Source organism: Lepidochelys kempii, chromosome 4, assembly GCF_965140265.1.
Source record: "Lepidochelys kempii isolate rLepKem1 chromosome 4, rLepKem1.hap2, whole genome shotgun sequence".
NCBI classification, from domain to species: Eukaryota; Metazoa; Chordata; order Testudines; family Cheloniidae; genus Lepidochelys; species Lepidochelys kempii.
This window is the reverse complement of record NC_133259.1, coordinates 125,290,317-125,308,794: the sequence shown is the minus strand read 5'-3', so window position 1 is coordinate 125,308,794 and position 18,478 is coordinate 125,290,317. Positions and strand designations below refer to the sequence as shown.

Below are 18,478 nucleotides of genomic sequence, written 5' to 3'. Positions count from 1 at the left end.
GGTCATCTAGACAATCCCAACTAAATCATCCCAGCCAGGGTTTTGTCAAGCTGGGCCTTAAAAACTTATAAGGATGGAGATTCCACCACTTCCCTAGGTAACCCATTCCAGTGCTTCACCACCCTCCTAGTGAAATAGTTTTTCCTAATATCCAACCTAGACCTCCCTCACTGCAACTTGAGACCATTGCTCCTTGTTCTGTCATCTTCTATCACTGAGAACAGCCTAGCTCCATCCTCTTTGGAACCCCACTTCAGGTAGTTGAAGGCTGCTATCAAATCCCCCCTCACTCTTCTCTTCTGCAGACTAAATAAGCCCAGTTCCCTCAGCCTCTCCTTGTAAGTCATGTTCCCCAGCCCCCTAATCATTTCCATTTCCCTCCACTGGACTTTCTCTAATTTGTCCACATCCTTTCTGTAGTGAGGGGCCCAAAACTGGATGCAGTACTCCAGATGTGGCCTCACCAGTGCCGAATAGAAGGGAATAATCAGTTCCCTCGATCTGCTGGCAGTGCTCATACTAATGCAGCCCAGTATGCCATTGGCCTTCTTGGCAACAAGGGCACACTGTTGACTCATATTCAGCTTCTCGTCCACTGTAATCCCCAGGTCCTTTTCTGCAGATCTGCTGCTTAGCCTGTCGGTCCCCAACCTGTAAGCAGTGCATGGTATTCTTCCATCCTAAGTGCAGGACTCTGCACTTGTCGTTGTTGAACCTCATCAGATTTCTTTTGGCTCAATCCTCCAATTTGTCTAGGTCACCCTGGACCCTATCCTAGACTCCAGCGTATCTAGCTTTCCCACCAGTTTAGTGTTGTCCGACAACTTGCTGAGGGTGCAATCCATCCCATCATCCAGATCATTAATGAAGATATTGAAGAAAACCAACCCCTGGGGTCCTCTGCTTGGTACCGGCTGCCAACTAGACATCTAGCCGTTGATCACTACCCATTGAGCCAGACGATCTAGCCAGCTTTTTATCCACCTTTTAGTCCATTTTATCCAATCCATACTTCTTTAACTTGCTGGCAAGAATACCGTGGGAGACCGTATCAAAAGCTTTGCTAAAGTCAAGATATATCACATCCACTGCTTTCCCCATATCCACAGAGCCAGTTTTCTCATCATAGAAGGCAATCAGGTTGGTCAGGTGTGACTTGCCCTTGGTGAATCCATGTTGACTGTTCCTGATCACCTTCCTCTCCTCCGAGTCTTACTACAGTGAATGTTGAAGCTAGTCTTGTATTATAAAACCGATTTGGATTCATCCCCCTAATATTGCCACGATTAAATTAATCCAGTTGTTATATGCCAGGATAGAATGTTTCTGAAACATATGAGGCAACTCTTAGGAGGAATTTGTAAGATGGGAAGATTTAAAAATTAGGTTTCACTACAACTCTAAAATAGTTTTTAGCCTAGAAACACTGAGCCTAATTCTAATCTCACTTACACTAGTGTAAATAGGGAGTAACTCCACTTTAACCAGCGAAGTTGAAAGTGGGTGTGAGATCAACTTCAAGTCCTCCAGATTTGTTCTAAAGTTTGTTAGGGAGGACTCATTTGGGGCCCAATTCAAAAAACACTTAAGCACATTGACTTCAGTGGGACTTAAGGACATGCATAAGTGTCTTTCTGAATTGAGACCTTAGTTGTTAATAAAAGTGTTGTCTTGATATATTAAGCTATATGGAGCCTACAAAGTGCAGAGCTTCATTGCTGGGGAGTGACAGAGAGGGAACCACATGAGTGGGAGGCATAGGATGGAGGGAGACTGATCCATCCAGAGGCCAGTTATGGGAGTGCTTGGGAAGGAAAGAACCATGTGGAGGTGACTACAAGTGCACAAATATAGTGGATGTAAAATGTCCTTGGCTGCCCAATGTGTACATAAAGTCCTTATCAAGACCTCCTTCATTCAAATATTTTCATCTTGTATGCAACATGTGATGGATGTGGGAGTTGGGAGCAGAGTGAAGGTTCTTTGGGATCACTGAATTGCATATTTCTGTCTTTTTAAGACATTTCCTTAACACTCTTTTTCCAGACTTTCTAATATTTTTTGTTTTTCTGAGAATACTACATCATTCAGTGGATAGGTCCTTCCCTCCTCTTAAGCAATAGATGTTTACTGCCTTTGCACCAGGGTAATAAAGGGTTGGGGTTTTTTTTTTTTGTGGGGGAGGCAGGTTGTTGGGTTTTTTTGGACCAGGAAATGGTTCTGCTTTTCATAAAATGACTATTTTTCATGAGATCTCTCCAGTTTTAAAATAAGTTTTCAGTATATTGCTTTTAATTTCCTGAAGAAACTTCCTGTAAATACTTGTGAGCTGATAGCAGTGTCAAAAAGAAGAGTTAGCTATTGAACCTAGAAGAAAAATTGCTACAAGGTTCAGTTGATTGTTGGCTCCGTTCCCTAGTCTACAGTATACTGCAGTCTGTCGTCACTCCAGCCCCTGCTCCTTTGCTGCTGTTAAAGAGCAAAACAGACAGGCATAAGAGCATACACTGAACAGTAGCTTAACTGTTCGTCTTACTTTATTTTACCTCATCTGCTACACAGTCAGGTTATCAAGATAAGGATAGTGTTGACTATGGAATTATTTATTTTAAGCAGTTTTTGGCCCACTTTGACTTCTAAAGCCAAGTCACAACTGAAATTACAACGGCAGGCAGAGGCGGATTAGGGGTTTGTGGGGCCCTGGGCCAGAGCAAGTGGGGGGCGCCTCCCCACCCCTTCTGCCTGCAGTCCCCCTTCTCCCCCTCCCCCGTGCTCCTGATGGGGAGTGGGGTCAGGGTGCGGGGGCACCCCAATTGGCTGGGGCCCCTGGGCATGGGCCCCGTTGGTCTAGTGGCTAATCCACTGGCTGTTAGGTGATAATATTAAATGGGAAATTGGGGAAGACAAGTTGTTTGGAAATGAAGGACACCAATCAGTCAAGCTTCCACAACATTTTAAGAATGTCTACACAATATAGCAGTTATCACCAGTTGTAGAGCCCTAGATTATTACAATTCATTAATATATCTCTGTGTTCAAGGAGGGAAAATTTTAACAGCCTACCAGCTTGTAAGAAGCTTAATTTTTTCTGAGAGAAATTGTTGGTAAAGACTAATATGCATGTGTTTTTTAAGTGCTCTTCTGCCTACTGAGCCCAATTCTTACCCAGCTGATTCCCCTGGGGTTGTATAGGTTCACAGTAAGTACAGAATTTCATTTATGGGCGAAAAGGTATATCTGTATTCTTTGTTTTTCCAGATTTTCTTCTCAACATCGATTTTGGGCACCCAATGAAATGGAGGAAGAGGTGGAAAACAAAGAAATAGCCGAAATGTTGAAAAGTAGATTTATAACTTTTTGTGGCAAGTTTGAACCGGTGAAACATAAATGTCGAGCACCAATGCCTGACGGGAGACTATGTGAAAGACAGGATAGGATTAAGGTGCGCACTTAATACCATAATTTCCAGAAAATGCCATACATAGAAAGGTCTCATCAAAATACTTGTTCAGAGCTTACATCTCATTGCAAACAAGGCTAAAGTGAGTGAAAATTTATGTTCAAAGAAATCTTCACTTGGTTAGCTGAGCCAGGCATCTTGGTCTTGCATGTGGGAAGCATGTCTTTTTAAGAGAAAATGGTAAATGATGTTTTGAAATGAGCTTTTAAGTATATTTGGCATTGCTGCGTCTGCTTGTGTCTACAATGTTGCTACAATATGACTTCTACAATATGATGAATATCTCTGGGTCCAATGTCATAAATCACAGACAAATGTTTACTTTAGCAATTGAGGAAGTATTTTTATTTACGGGGCACCTAGTTTAAAAATCAAATATTTAATACAAGATTTCCTTATCTTTGTTACAAATAAACACCTTACGTTATATTAAAAAATGGAAAATGGGTTTTAAAACTCTTATTTTTCACACTTTCTGCTGTTTGCTTGCTGTTTTACATTTCTGTCCATTTGGATAATGAAAATAGACTGATTTCACTTTTTTGGTGGTAATTTCTACTCCGTTACAGTTGCAGGGTTTCATTTAAAAATGTTTTATTTGAGTTTCAAAACATTGCAGGGAATATTTGTTTAATAGGAATGTATGATGAATGTTTGTGGTATGGAAAAGTTTAGCAACTGGAATTTTAAAAATTACAGAGCCATTTCTGTTGCACTTAACTAGGTATTTATATCATGCTCATTACTGTTGTGTCTGAGCATCTGACAAGGAAACAGAACCCAGTAGTTGTTTGCTGTGTGGTTCTTCCTTCTCCTCATTCAGTGCAGAAGTGTGTTTGACATTAATGACTTTTTCAAAACATTATAATCCTTATTGTTGAAGGGATAGCAAAGACATGGGCTTTTATGAGAGATTAGGTTTTTTATAAAAGCATAATTTTACAAAACTTAATTTACTGGACAAATTTGAACAATGTTTCCTTAATATTAAACATTTTGCTTGACTATTACAGTTCTTACTGAGTGTGCCATTATTAAAGGGTGTGAATGGGTTGAAATACTTAAAATGGAATTCCTGCATGTTAAGGGATTTAGCTTTAAAAATACAAATGTAGAATTAAAACCCTGGTTCCAGAGATGGCAGGGCAGCATTCTGTCTGTTAAATGGCCTGTTGTTTATTGCCGTTATACTCAGAGTTCATTTCATTAAGGGCTCAATCCTGTAAGGCTGTGAGTGCCTTTAACTCCCACTGAAGTCTGTTTATGGTTTCAGTGACAATTTAGGGCTCTCAGCACCTCATAAGAGGTGCTCATAATCTGGTCCCATATGCCAGTACAAAGTGTATCATTTAATTCCAAGAATTGACTACTAGCAACATGAGATTACATGGAAATGTTTAGTCTCCAACTCAAGTGTCATTTTTTTCTTCCCTCAGTGCCCTTTCCATGGGAAGATAATCCCTCGGGATGAATCTGGGAATCCTGTTAATCCAGAGGACAAAATGAGAGAAGAAAAGAAGAAGTTTGAGAAGCAGGCAGAACAGCCAGGTTTGTGTGGGAGATTAATTGGAAAGGTGTCAAAGTGTTTGAAGGAGCTGAGAGGTTCACTCTGAACATAAGCATAGATATTGAGGGTACTTTTTTACTATATCCATTCACTAAAGTAATCTTGCTTTGTAGTCATAACTTGATACTGTAACAGACAAGGATTTGGAAGAAAACTATGCAATATTAAGATAGATCAACAGACATTACTGTGATATGATCAGTGTGACCATAATTCACTGAACAACAAAACTGTTATCAGCCCATCATGTTAGCTGAGTACTGCTGAGCTGGTGCTAGAAAACAAGGTTAAAGGTAAGGTTTTGGCTGCCACAGTTCTTTGGGTTACAGAAACATTGGCCCGAGACTGTCGAAAGCAACTGCGATTTTTGGCTGCCCAACTTGAAACAGAAAGTGCTGAACAGCTGCCGCCTGAAAATCAGGTCCCTGGAGGGCGTCACAAATTGGACACCCAAAAATAACTAATTACTGCTTCCTCAAGTTGTGTCCGTATGGTTGCTCCACAGTAGATGGTGTTGCGTCCCTGTGCTGCTGATCAAAGAACTTTGGTAGGAGTGCCAGTTCGGCTCACGCATGAGCTGTCCCCCTCCTTGTGCTCTGCCACAAGGCTAGCCCTCTTTGCGTGGGCAAACCTTCCTCAGTTTCTTCTGAACCACCCAGGCCCAGAGACAGAACTTTTAGCTGTCTGTTTATCAGATTGTTAATTCTCTAAATACTTGTTCATCATTCATTTTAGTTTCTTTTCTGACTATTACTTAGTTTGCTTTGAGTTTCTTTCCTTTTGTTCCTTTAACATTTTTTTTAAAAGAATGTTTTTAATTTTAATTTCAATCTTTATTCACCTCTTCCTCTTTCCCTTGTCCGTGGCCCATCACAGGAGAGGGTATGCCTGGTTCACCAAGCTTTGAGAGGTGTCGCAACTGCGAAGAGGCCATCCTGGTGATGGACGGACATTTGCATTGTGTCCATTGCCTCCTGGAGAACCACGTTCCCCAGAAGTGTGGTTTATGCTACAGTTGAAACCGTGGTCCCAAAAGGACAGAGAGCTGAGGCTTAAACACCTTCTAATGGAAGCAGCTCTCCAACCACCTTCAGACCTGCATCAAGATTCACCACAGCCCTCTATATCCAAGTGAAGTAAGCCTAAGAAGGCAACAATCAGCTATTCACACAAGGCTTCTAAAAAGAGAGTCCTCAGAGCCAACCCCAAACCAGCCAAAAAGATCACCAACTTGTTCAGTATCATTGGTACTGGTGGCACTGAAGCCGTCCCAATGAGCACGTTGGACTGCCTAAGGACCTGATGGCCACAGGCAATGCAACATGGGCTAGACAAAGAGCATGCCTTGGGGAAGACTCCATCAGTGCAAACCATGACGTTGGTACTGTCAACATACGCCAAACGCCGTTGGATCGTTTAACCAAACCACATCACCAACTCCATCAGTACAGTTGTCCTGGCACTAACAACCACCACCAGTACCTATGGCACCACAAGACTTCAGATACTCGAGAGACCTCACAGTGTCTCACGTACCTAAGTCTCCTCTACTCAGTACCGGGGCCTCGGTACCAAGTTTGGCTTGAGCTCCAGATTCCCCTTTGGCATCAGGCTGTGCAGCCCCAGTCTCCAGTGTGGAGTCAGATAATGAGCAGGAGGTAGTCTTCCATCGCTCCTTTCAGTACCTTATTGTGCCCATTTCCAATCTGGACCTCCTTCGCTATACTGTCCATCTGACCCTCAGCCTCTTTGGTATGGTCAAGCATGTTACCAACCACTGGGACCCTTCCCACCATATCAATGGCCTTACTGGGATCTGTGGAAGGCATATAGACATCATGCCTCCCGAAATTCTAGTATGGCCCACCAAGAACCTATGAGGCACCCTCTCTCTGCCTCTGTATCCAGAACCTCCTGAACAGATGACGGAGGAACAGGAGGTCAACACTGAGGAAGAGGTTATGCCTCAGACTAACATCTCATCTTCTACACCAGATGAGGCAGTGTTGTCCCCTCCACCATCATTAGCGGATGACTTTAAACTTTTTCAAGACCTAGCTCAGAGGGTGGCAGACACACTGCAGGTACCACTACAGGAGGTTACAAAATCACACCATAAATTGCTGGACATTCTGCACTCCTCTTCCTCATCAAGAGTAGCTCTTCCCATCAACAAGGCTCTCTTGGACCCAGCCAAAACTATATGGCAGACACCTGCATCGGCCCAGCCAACCTGTAAGCAGGCCGATAAGAAATATTATGTACCAGCGAAGGACACAGAATTTCTTTTCTCCTGTCTACCCCCTAATTCGATCATTGAGGATGTGGTAAACTCCAGAGGTCGACAACATGAGAAATCCACTCCTATAGTAGGGTTTGGAAACACCTTGACCTATTTGGGAGAAAAGCTTGTTTTTCCACCATGCTTCAATTCCACATCACAAATTACCAGGCCTTACTAGCAAAATATGACTGTCAACTACTCGAAACTCAATTCCTTTATTGAACAGCTTCCAGAATCTCTCAGAGATCAATTTAGAGCCATCTTCAACAAAGGAGAACTGGTAGCCAAGACAACACTTTAATCAGTGCTCGACACAGCTGATACAGCGGTATGTTCCATCTCCACTGCCATTGTTAAAACTTATTGGGCTTCCCCACGGAAGTGCAGACAACCCTGAAGGACTTTCCCTTATTGCTTAAATTGATGCAACATATGTGGAAAAAGACGCCCCCGCGAGCAGCACAAGTTACATCTACTTAAGCGCTGTCCGCACCGGCGCTGTTGGCGGGAGACACTCTCCTGCCAACATAGCTTCTGCCTCTCGTGGAGGTGGAGTAATTATGCCGACGGGAGAGCGCACTCCCTTCAGCATAGCACATCTTCACCAGACACACAGTAGCGGTGCAGCTGCACTTGTGTGTGTGTGTGTGTGTGTGTGTGTGTATATGTATATGTGTATATATATATATATATATATATATATATATATATATATATACACACATAGACACACACACGATATAGTGCTGTCATGTAGACTTGCCCTCAGAAGTTAAGAAATGCCAGAATTAAAGTTATCCATAGAACCCTAACTCAGCCCTCGTACGCATATGAATCATGAGTCTTTTATTACATGATTACATACTTTTTTCCTCCAGGATCCCTGCATCATTTAGTGCACACAATGGACAGTGAATGAGGCAGAAAGTTGTAAGAGGGCTGAGGCTGTTCTCTTGTGTTTAAGGCACTGGGCTGTTACCTAAGAGAGAGAGATCCTATTTCTGTCTCCTTCACTGAAGTCCTATGTGGTGTATATGAAAGCTACACATGCAATGGGGCTGAAATATTGTTGCAAGGGCAACTTTAGTTCTGGTATTTCATTGAGTGCTTGACTTTGCAACCACAATATTCTTTTAATATAGTTTTTTGTATGAAATACATAACTAAATAAATTCATTTTATTTTATTATTGTATGGTGCCTACTCTAAAAAAATATTTGTTCCTCTTCTTACTCTGTATGTGATATTTGTTCATTTCTTATAGCTAGTAGCACTCATGATGGACTAGACACTTTCTGTACAGATACGGTGCAACCCTCTTGAGGAGCTCACATCTTAAATACAGTTACACCATTTTCCTGGAAAATGTTTGATGGCAGCTGTTCCAATATTTCTGACTAAAGCCAGCTGATGTTTCAACTGGAAGCAATACAGATCTGTAGCAGGTGCTGCATGCATGTATGTACTGTGGTGGTGAGGCAATGATATCACTATAGCATCTATGCCACCATGGTATCATGAATACTGGTTCTGTGTTTCCATTGCTTTAGTGCAGAAATTTGGTATTTTCCTCCTGACTTCACATTTTTATTTACCCTCCCCAGGAGGAGAGTTTGCAAGGAATTAACCTCTAGTATAGTTATGCTTCTGTTTCCGCTTAGTATTACCAGAAATAGCACTTCTGAAACTGGAAAAGATTGTGTGCCTTGTCCATGTGTATTCCTGATATGTTGGCATCTTATTTGAAGCTAGTCTGGAATCCAGTGATTCCTTGATTGTTCGATATTATTAGTTCAGCCACTAGCCTCTCCTGGAAATCTCTTTTCAAAGCACAGTAGTTGGCCATCATGACCTATTATCCAAAAATTGCTAACTAGCATAAAGGTGCATTTAAGTATAAACCAATAGCCCAGATTTGTGTATAGCAAGAGTGTGGGTTTTTTGTTTTATTTTTTTAAAGTTGTGACTTTTTTCTTATTTTAATTCTGGCAAAATCTACAGACAGAGAAAGGGAGTTATGTCATTAGCTACTCTCGAGAGGCTAGTTTCAAACTAGAAACAGAACCGAACGCCAGGCCTACACTCAAAAGTTAAATCAACCCAGCTACATTGCTCAGGAGTGTTGAAAAATTCACACTCCTGAGTGACATAATTAAGCCAACCTAACCTTGATGTAGACGGTGGTTGATCAAGAGAAGAATTGTTCTGTCAACCTAGCTACTGCCTCTTGGGGAGGTGGATTAACTATGCCAGTGGGAGAACCCCTCTTATCGGCCCAGGTAGTGTCTATGCCAGAATGCTACAGTGGCGCAGCTGTAGCTTTTCAAGTGTAGACAAGCCCTAATGCTCTGGTGTAAAAAAATCACTCAAACTGAAAACTATTGATTTTTTTTCTCTGTGAAATTGACATTCCTCTAGGCTAGACATAATACTTATTTTTATTACTGTGTCAATGTGGTGCTGTTGGTAACACGCTCACCTCTGGCCCAGAAAGATGTGTGTTTTAGTCCCACACCAGTTTTGACATTACTTTGCTGCCCTACTGAATGCCATTTTTAAGCTGAAATGTCAAACTGAGCTCCCTTCTGCGCACTATTCTATGCCTGTCTAGTGGGAAGCTAAAGCAACGATGACATTTGGTTTCCTGGCCAAAACTTCCATTCATTTAATTTAAAGAAAGTTTCTAATGTCTGTGTATTAACTATTATTGAGCATATTTGCTCATTGGTCTTAGTATTTGGTTCATTAATTTTTTTCCATAGCTAAGGACTTTAAAATTAAGATACGATGTATTGTTTTAACCAGTGTTTTAAAAAAGTCATGTCTTTCCTGTAAGTGACTTGTAACAGCATTACCAAGCAGGTCAGTGAAGTTGTGAGGCTTGTGCATATGTTCACAACACAAGATAGTGTAGAGACTAGAATAACCCACCTGATACTACACATACTTTGTTCTTACAGTTGGCACTGTGATTCCACACATTAGTGACCACACACTGGAAAATGAGGATCAATCATGGTAAAGAGTATAGTTCATTCACTGTGCAAAGACGCTGAGAGCGTTGGGTGTTTTGGTTACGTACAACAACACTTTGTGGGGGAGAGAGGAATAGTTTGCGCCAATTCCATCTTCTCCAGTAACCCTGTCCATTTCCTAACTAGACTTGTAATGCTGAAAGAACAGAGTATTTAAACAATGAGTGGCAGGTTTGTAAGGATGACAGTAAATAAGATGTTACTTTTGGGGGGCCAAGGAAAGGTGCCGTTACTGTTCTACAGTAATAAACACTTCCATTCCATTGCCAAATTAAACTGTTTTTATTTTACTCGTAAGTATAAAATTGGTCCTTTTTCTAGTAATTTCTAATAGATGCCAGATTGTAAAGACTTGCTGAGGGAGTTAATCTGGTTCCTTTTATTTAAATGTATATCGATCTAATTAATGTTTGCTGCTTCTGATTTCAAGCGTGAATTTGTAATGGGTACTTCCAAGAAGTCTCTACTTATCACAACTTTTAGGCTAGCCCTGATCACTGGTTTTCTGTGTGCTTCACTCTACTGGAAGGTAGATTAATTTTTATCCCCATGTGACTGAATGGAAAAACAATTATGAAAAAGTAATATAGTTCATATGATAATGACCAGTGTGTGTCTTGGCAGTACGGTCACTACTGAGATCTTTAATAAAGTTCAAGCCTCACTTCTTTAAATTAATACTTTGATTAAAATATTACATTCTAGCCTTATGTTAGCAAAACGGTGCTTTAAGCTCTTTGGCCTTGAAACAATGAATCATGAGGGATTACACTGACCCCCTAATCTGCAGTGTTCATCCTTTTCCAATAGTTCGCACACAGGAGCAAATTAAGTGCCTATTTTTTGTGTCAACCCTGAAGAGTATCTGGTTTTTCAGCCCTTAGTGACTTGTTAACAAACAGGTATCAGGACAAGCTGGTGAAGGCAAGCCGCTGGCCAGTCAGATGTGAAATAGCATCTCTTTACTAACTACAGTATTGATTCCCGCCTACCCTTGCAAACTGTGTAATTTTCTTTTCCCTGCTGCTAAACTCAGTAACAATGTATGAAGAGCTTTAGGGGCCCATCAATGCTCAAAAAGGCTGCTCTTCCCTGGCATTCTATTGATTTTTCTCAAAGGCTTTTAAATTGCTCCTTCATTTTACTCAAATGCTCATTTCATCTCTACTGGATGCCGGCATTTTTTCGTTGTGTTTAAACAATTGCTCCATTCACTGGGTTCCTAAACTGTGACGCCTTCTTATTACTGGGAGATAAACTGTTTAGACAGTTTTCCTTAATCTTGGATTAATCGTTCCTGTATCTGAATTGTGCTGCTCTGTATTCCTTCACTTCAAAAAATAAACTCTGTGAAGTCTTCTGATCTATCAACTGTGTGGATTCTATTTTCTCCCTCTATACTTCCCTTTCTCAGTTCGTACCCAGCTCTGCTTTCTTCATCCTTTTGTTTGTGCATAATTTTAATCTCGCTCTTTTTTTGTGTGCATAAAATTGATAGGTTAGATCTATCCTTTCCCTGCATAGATGTGTTAATACTCCTGAGCCGTATCGTTTTAATGCTGCTAAGGAGAATATGTTGCCTCTGACCTACCTGAAACAGCATAACCTATATTTTTGTCATCATCCATGACCACTTTAGGTATACAAATGAAATTATAGGCTTCTTTATTAATAATATTTAGCGCCTTTGATTTGTTTCAAAGCTCTGTACAAATGTTAAGTAAACCTAATGTCACTCTTGTGCTATTGCTATTCACAGATGGAGATATTGATCAAGAAAGGTTAGGTGACAAGCCCAAGACTACTTGACAAGTTATTGGCAGAGTGAGAACTAGAACGCTGGAGTTCTGGGATTCTAGCATGTTAGTCAGTGTGTTGCTTTTCAAAATTATGCTTGCACTTGTTTTTCCAATCCATAACTTGATTTTTCTATTTTAAGATTAATTTTCCCATGAATTTGAATTGTCTTCAAACACAGACTGTCCATTTTGCCCTGACCAACACCATAATCCTACCTGTTTATATTACAATGACACCTATTGCCCCAGTCAAGGATGAGGGCCCCGTTATGCTAGGCTCTGTACCAAAAAGTAATGACAGTCCCTAAGAGTTTATTTACTATTTAGGTTACTTAGGCCTTTTCCCTATTGTGGCACTCAATATTAGTAGTGTTAATGGTTATTCTAGTTCTGAAACTTTTAAGGCTTTAGTAAAATTATCAACAGACGTTTTTGACAGTGCTAAATTGACTCTAGTGCTGTTGTAGGAAGAAGAAAGTTGGATTTAGACAATTTAAATTTGGAATGGTGGGATATTTCAGAAGTAAGGCTTTTCCAGATTCAATATTGTGAGGATAAGAACAAGATCAAATTCCTTTTCCTTAGTGTGTGCTATCTAGTCTGTCCGAAATTAGCTACGCATTTTGAAGCAATCTTAATTCCTGACTACGGAAATGCTATTGCATATCTAAGCAACCACTCTTCTCCAAACATGAAATATCCTGGGCACAATTTTTTTAAAATTCATTTTTCCAAAATTTACTTTACAGGGAGGGGGCGGAGTTGGGGTGGAGATTTCAGGGAAGGGATTGGAATAGGGGCTGGGAAGAGGCGAGGCGGGGCGGGGCCTCATGGAAGGGGTGGAGTGGGGGCGGGGGCAGCCGGGCCGGGGGAGTGTCAGTGATGCGGCCCTCAGGCCAATGTACTAGTCCTCATGTGGCCCTCTTGGTCATTTGACTTTGAGACCCCTGCTTTACATGATAAACTCCTGTGCTCAGACTGGCAGCTTCTTGTTAGATTAAATAATAATAATCTCAGTCTTTTATAAGAAGTTGATTTAGGCCTTGCATCCAGAATTGTACTAGCTACCACAGTTGATATTAGGAGGTATGCCCAATCATCTTGGCCAGGATTTCTTCCCAGAGATCTGTGCTGTAGATTAGTCCTCTTGTGCCCGTTAGTCTATATAACCTAGTTTTCAAACTAAAATCCTTCCAGCAACATGGTTCTGCCCTCCTTGTGAACAGGCCCTAATACCACTGGAAACTTGCAAGCTTTAGATGGGATTGTCTGCTCTTTAAAATGTGTTTTTTCCCCTCTTTAAACAGAGTGGCAAGACCCAGAATTCATGAGAGAGGTTGAAGCAGCTACTGGAGTAGATCTTGGATCCTCTAGATACAATGGGAAAGGAAAAGGAGGGAAGAACAAAGGGAAGAAGCGGAAATACCCAAATCTGACAGACTTGAAACAGGAGGCTAATACTTCTCGTTCACGGCTGGAGAAGAAAGTCTTCAATAAGTAAGATACTTACCTTATGTGAAGCCCCCAACCCCCACTTCATTGCCTTTTTTAAAATTTTGATTTTAGTAGCTGTTTCTACCAGGACAAGCAGCAAGGAAAAAGCCCTCTCACAGCTCGCTGCAGAAAAGTGGTGCCTTCTGTCTGCCGAGAGTAGGCGCATGGGGCAACAATAAGCTAATGAACAGGGTTATTCCTCAGGGAACACTTCACCATTGGCATTTATAAAGGACATTTATAGGTCTTCTGCTTGCTTTCCTTGAGCCTCCTGCTGTGTGGCATTGTGCTTCCTCTCTAGAATGTACTTGTTCATTGGCCAATGCCTGTGTCTGTGCAAGATATATAGGATTTGAGAGAAAGAGTTCCAGATGACATGGGATAAATTTCTTTAGCCTCAGTTTCATAATCCAGAATTTGTGATGTAACTCTGTAATACACAGGTAGGCAAACTATAGCCTGTGGACCATATCAGGCCTGCGGGACCGTCCTGCCTGGCCCTTGAGCTTCCGGCCGGGGAGGCTAGCCCCCAGCTCCTCCCCTGCTGCCCCCCGTTCCCCGCAGCCTCAGCTCGCTGCACCCCAGCACGCTGGCCCGCCACTCCTGCCAGGCGGCACGCTCCTGCTGCTCTGAGCGGCATGGTAGGGGAGCAGGGGACAGGGAGCAGGGGGCGGTTGGATAGTCATGGGAGTCCCGGGGGGCCTGTCGGGGGCGGGGTTGTGGACAGGGGGTGGGACAGTCAGGGGACAGGGAGCAGGCGGGGGTTGGATAGGGGATGGGGTCCCGGGGGATGTTCAGGGGCGGGGGGTCACGGGAGGGGGCAGTCAGGGGACAAGGAACAGGGGGTGTAGAATGGGTCAGGGGTTTGGGGAGGGGCGGTCAGGGGATGGGGAACAGGGGAGGTTGGATGGGGGTGGGCAGTTGGGTCAGTGGTTCGGGGAGGGGGCGGTCAGGGGACAAGGAGCAGGGGATGTTGGATGAGTCGGGGGTTCTGAGGGGTGCAGTCAGGAGGCAGGGAGTGGGAGGGGGTGGATGGGGGCGGGGGCCAGGCTGTTTGGGGAGGCACAGCCTTTGCTACCCAGCCCTCCATACCGTTTCACAACCCCAAAGTGGCCCTCGGGCGAAAAAGTTTGCCCACCCCTGCTATAGTAAGTGGCCCAATACTTCTTTATAATTCAGTAGTTTAGACGTAATGTAAGTCTAAAAATAAGGGCTGTCCCTCTTCATACGAACAATTTAGAAGTGTGCCCTGGGGTAGGGGTGAACGGCATTGACCAGTAAAAGGGCTTATGTTTGAGCTGTTTTGCTTTTGCCTGCAGTGGAGTCTTGATGCTGGTTACTGGGTTGATCTCCCCCGACCTCTGACCACTTGCTAGGTTTCCAGAAGGCCATGTCTTCTCCCTCTCCTCGCATGTTACCATCCCTCATACCTTCTTGATCTTAGAGTTGGACTTCGACCCCAGCTATACCTTAGCTGGACACAAGTATAACACCTCCAGTTAAACATTTGTGATCGGGGACAAACCTGATCCTAGAGCATACAACCAAGCTTTGTATTTTCCTAGACTCCATTCCTTTTCAGAGCAGTAGTTCAACTGGGAAGGGTTGTGTAGGGGACTAAAGTCAACTGGGCCCCGATATCATCTGTAAGGCACGGAAGGAGAGTGGTAGGCTGCACACCTCTCCGCCATCCCAGGCTGCACAAAGTGGTCAGTAGGCTAGCGTAAATGGTGAAGCTGAACAGTGATAGAGAAGAAAGTCAAGCTATAGAGTATAAAGGGAAGTAAAAGACTAAAGGAAATGTGTCTCAAATGGTCTTCAATTTCTCTACTAGTCTTATCAAGGAAGGGGGGGAAAGTGTGTCACACTCTGTCCTCCCTCCTTTGTTTCTTATGGCAGGCTGACACACTCTTTGCTGTTGCTCTTTTTTACCTCCGTTAAGAGTTAGGCGTTGGGGTCCATTAAATGTGCAGTAAACCGGTTAGTAAAATAAGCAATTAAAGATAATTAAAGCTGTACAAATCTATGCAGTAAACTTAAACCTGTTCCTGTGTCACGCGATAAATAAGAATTTGGTCCAAAGCAGCCAAGGCTGGGAGGAAAGGTTGGTTACTGCTCTTCTCCCCTGAACTCCTAGCTGACAAGACACATACTGGGCATTCAGGCACCCAGAATAAAACTACAAGTAGCTTCTGTTAGTTCTTACGCACTAGTATTTATCAGGCTCAGTAACTCTCCATTGTAATTGAAATGTCATTATAGTCTGAAAAGTACTGGTGAAAATAGAGCCTTTCTTAACAGATCTGCCCCTAGCATGTATTCAGAGTTCTAGCTGCTTACTTCCCTGACAAAACTACGTTTATTAGCGTTTATTCTTGTTCGCCCTAATAAGCCATTGCAGCTATGGGAGAGGGAGCTGGAGCCTACTGTTTCATGAATCAACAGAATCATAAGCTGAACGTCAGTTATAGAATTGTTATTAGTAGTCCCAGAGAGAACTCAGGTTGATTTTCAGATCACAGGTTGTGTTTGCAGGGCTAGCTAAAACCTTTAAATTGGACAGCTGGGATCTGAAAATCACCAGCAAAACATGGAACCCCTTGGTATTCTTTTACAGAGTCACTTTTTACAGGTTGAGACTTGGCTGAATTTTCCCCCTAAACTTCACGTTTTAAAAATATTACCCTGTGGCTGGTTTGTTTTTGAAATTGGTAGCTAGTTTCTGCATTCGCACCCAAATTTCCTCCCCCCAGAATCTTTCTTCAATTTTATAGCCCAAGTCCCATCTTCTTGTGCCAGTAGCAGAACAAGCAACATGAAGGGAGCTAAAGCATTGTGACCTATGCTGCTACTGTTCTCATCCCAGCCTCCTGTTCAGGGACATGGGGAGAAGCACCTCTGCTGTGCCAACCTGGTGAAAAGGTGGTGCAGGAGAGTAGCACACAGCTGGAGCATTCAGTGCCAACCAGCAAGCAGTGAAGCTGAGCCTCTGTCCCCAGCCCAAATTCCTGTCATAGCCCTATGGGCCTTTGTTAGTGCTTCTAGGAGGGGAATCTGCTGTCTCTCTCTACTTCTTCCGAAGAAGTGAGAGTTGGAGAGTTTGCATCCCCTGCTGAGAGAGAGGCTTGGGTGGAGATTCACAATATTGTTTCCATTCCTCTCCCATTTCCTCCAACCTGTTGCATTCAGGCAGTCGCTGCTGCCCTCTGGTGCTCTTGGGGCCACTTTTGCCAACTGCATAGGAAACTGTCTGGATGAGGGAGTATGGGCTGGCACATTGCTCTTTAAAGAGAGCAAATTAGTAAGGGATGCCAAAATAAGTAATATGTGCATGGATGTATTTATGTGTATGTATATGTATGTATCTGCGCATATATATTTAAAGATTGGTCATGATCACGTTCACTTACTGTCTGCATCTACAGCTCTCACTCCAGCTAGGCTAACTCGAAGGAAGTTAACTTGAGTGTCAGTAACTTGAGCTAACACTACATTGAAGACATGCCCACAAACAAGGGAGGTCTCTCTGCTGTCATAGACTTCCAATGGAAGGCTGCATCCCATCATCCTGACTTACAGACCTGTTTACTTAGTTTTAGACTTGTTAAGGATGAAGTCAGACCTTTGTCTTTTTACAGAGATTATTCTCTTGTGAGGCATTCTGATACTGTGATGATGGGTACTATATAAGAACTTGGAGAGAGAAACTTCAGCATGTTTCAAACAGGATAGCAGTTGTATGTGCCTAGAAACTTTCAGACCCTGACTGGTGTGACCAATGCAAGTGAAACAGTAACCAAGTTATCAATTCAAGAGGCAGAGTACCACAAAACCACTGATCCCGGACTATGATGTCCTGAACATCAGACTGTGTTAGTTAAACACCATCGAAGGGACAGCATTTGTTTTAAAATTCTGCATTTTTCCTTGTTTGATGCAATGGGTATTATAACTTAAAAAAAAAATCTACATTGCTTTTCTGGCTTTTGGTCAAAAAATGGCACATTTTCTATGAGATTCTCATATTATCTGGTCTTCGCCTGAGGGGTTAATAAGCCATAAAGTTCTGCTAATCAGAATTTCACATCAGCCTTTACAAAATAAATTTAAAAAGCTGTTTTTAGTTTACTGTGCTTCGTGCTAATGATTTGGAGTGTGTGTTTGTGCCAGGCGTGGGGAATCGAATCTGTCATGTTTTAATAGGTTTCATGGTTTGCAGCACTAAACAAGATGATAACCTTGGCTCTTTATAACAACCCCAAATTACGTGAAATGTACAGGTGATAAACCCAGGCTCTAGTCTGCCAATAAAGTTAAGTGAAATTGCACACAAATCGTCAGAGTGGGATCTCATTTCATTTACAGTATCGCACAACCCAGTGGTGCTAATGTAAAACCTACATGACATGAAAGTGTCAAGGCCACTGTGCAGTGCTAAAGACTCACTTTTCTCCTACCAATTAGATAATATTTGAAGTGCAAAACCATGATCCCATTTTTCTTCTTCTGGCAAGAACAGAGCTACAATCCTTGTTAACTTTGCTGGTAGAGTTTTTGTTAAAGGGACACTACTTTCAAGGTGTTTATTTCAGAATATTGACGTCTGTTACAACTGCTGCTGAGAAGATCTTTACCCTGTCCATTTAAAAGCAGTATTAAGAAGTTTCTTCTGTTTTCAGAGGTTTCAAAATGGTTTTCAGAGTGAAGCAGTTAGTTATACAGGGGCAATTAAAGTGTGTCTCATGGTGCTCAGCTACCATGGAGATAGTTTTGGTATAAAAACCCAGATAGAACAGAATAATACTAAGATGTGACCCTGCAAAACGTTGGGTGCCCTTT

At 42.5% G+C, this 18,478-nt stretch overlaps 1 protein-coding gene across 8 annotated transcripts in view; it reads left to right on the top strand.

The window, feature by feature from the left end:
* Positions 1–18,478, top strand: part of UVSSA (UV stimulated scaffold protein A) — a 93,649-nt gene that overhangs the window by 65,641 nt on the left and 9,530 nt on the right. For 2 of the 8 annotated variants that reach the window (XM_073342783.1, XM_073342784.1), the window contains exons 11-13: positions 3,259–3,442; positions 4,897–5,008; positions 13,453–13,642. In XM_073342783.1, the coding sequence (XP_073198884.1) occupies positions 3,259–3,442; positions 4,897–5,008; positions 13,453–13,642 (486 nt within the window). Of the gene's footprint in view, positions 1–3,258; positions 3,443–4,896; positions 5,009–5,903; positions 7,640–8,575; positions 8,770–12,105; positions 12,217–13,452; positions 13,643–18,478 lie in introns of those variants that run through there. The other 6 variants (XR_012158763.1, XR_012158762.1, XR_012158765.1 and 3 more) reach the window with 6 other exon arrangements.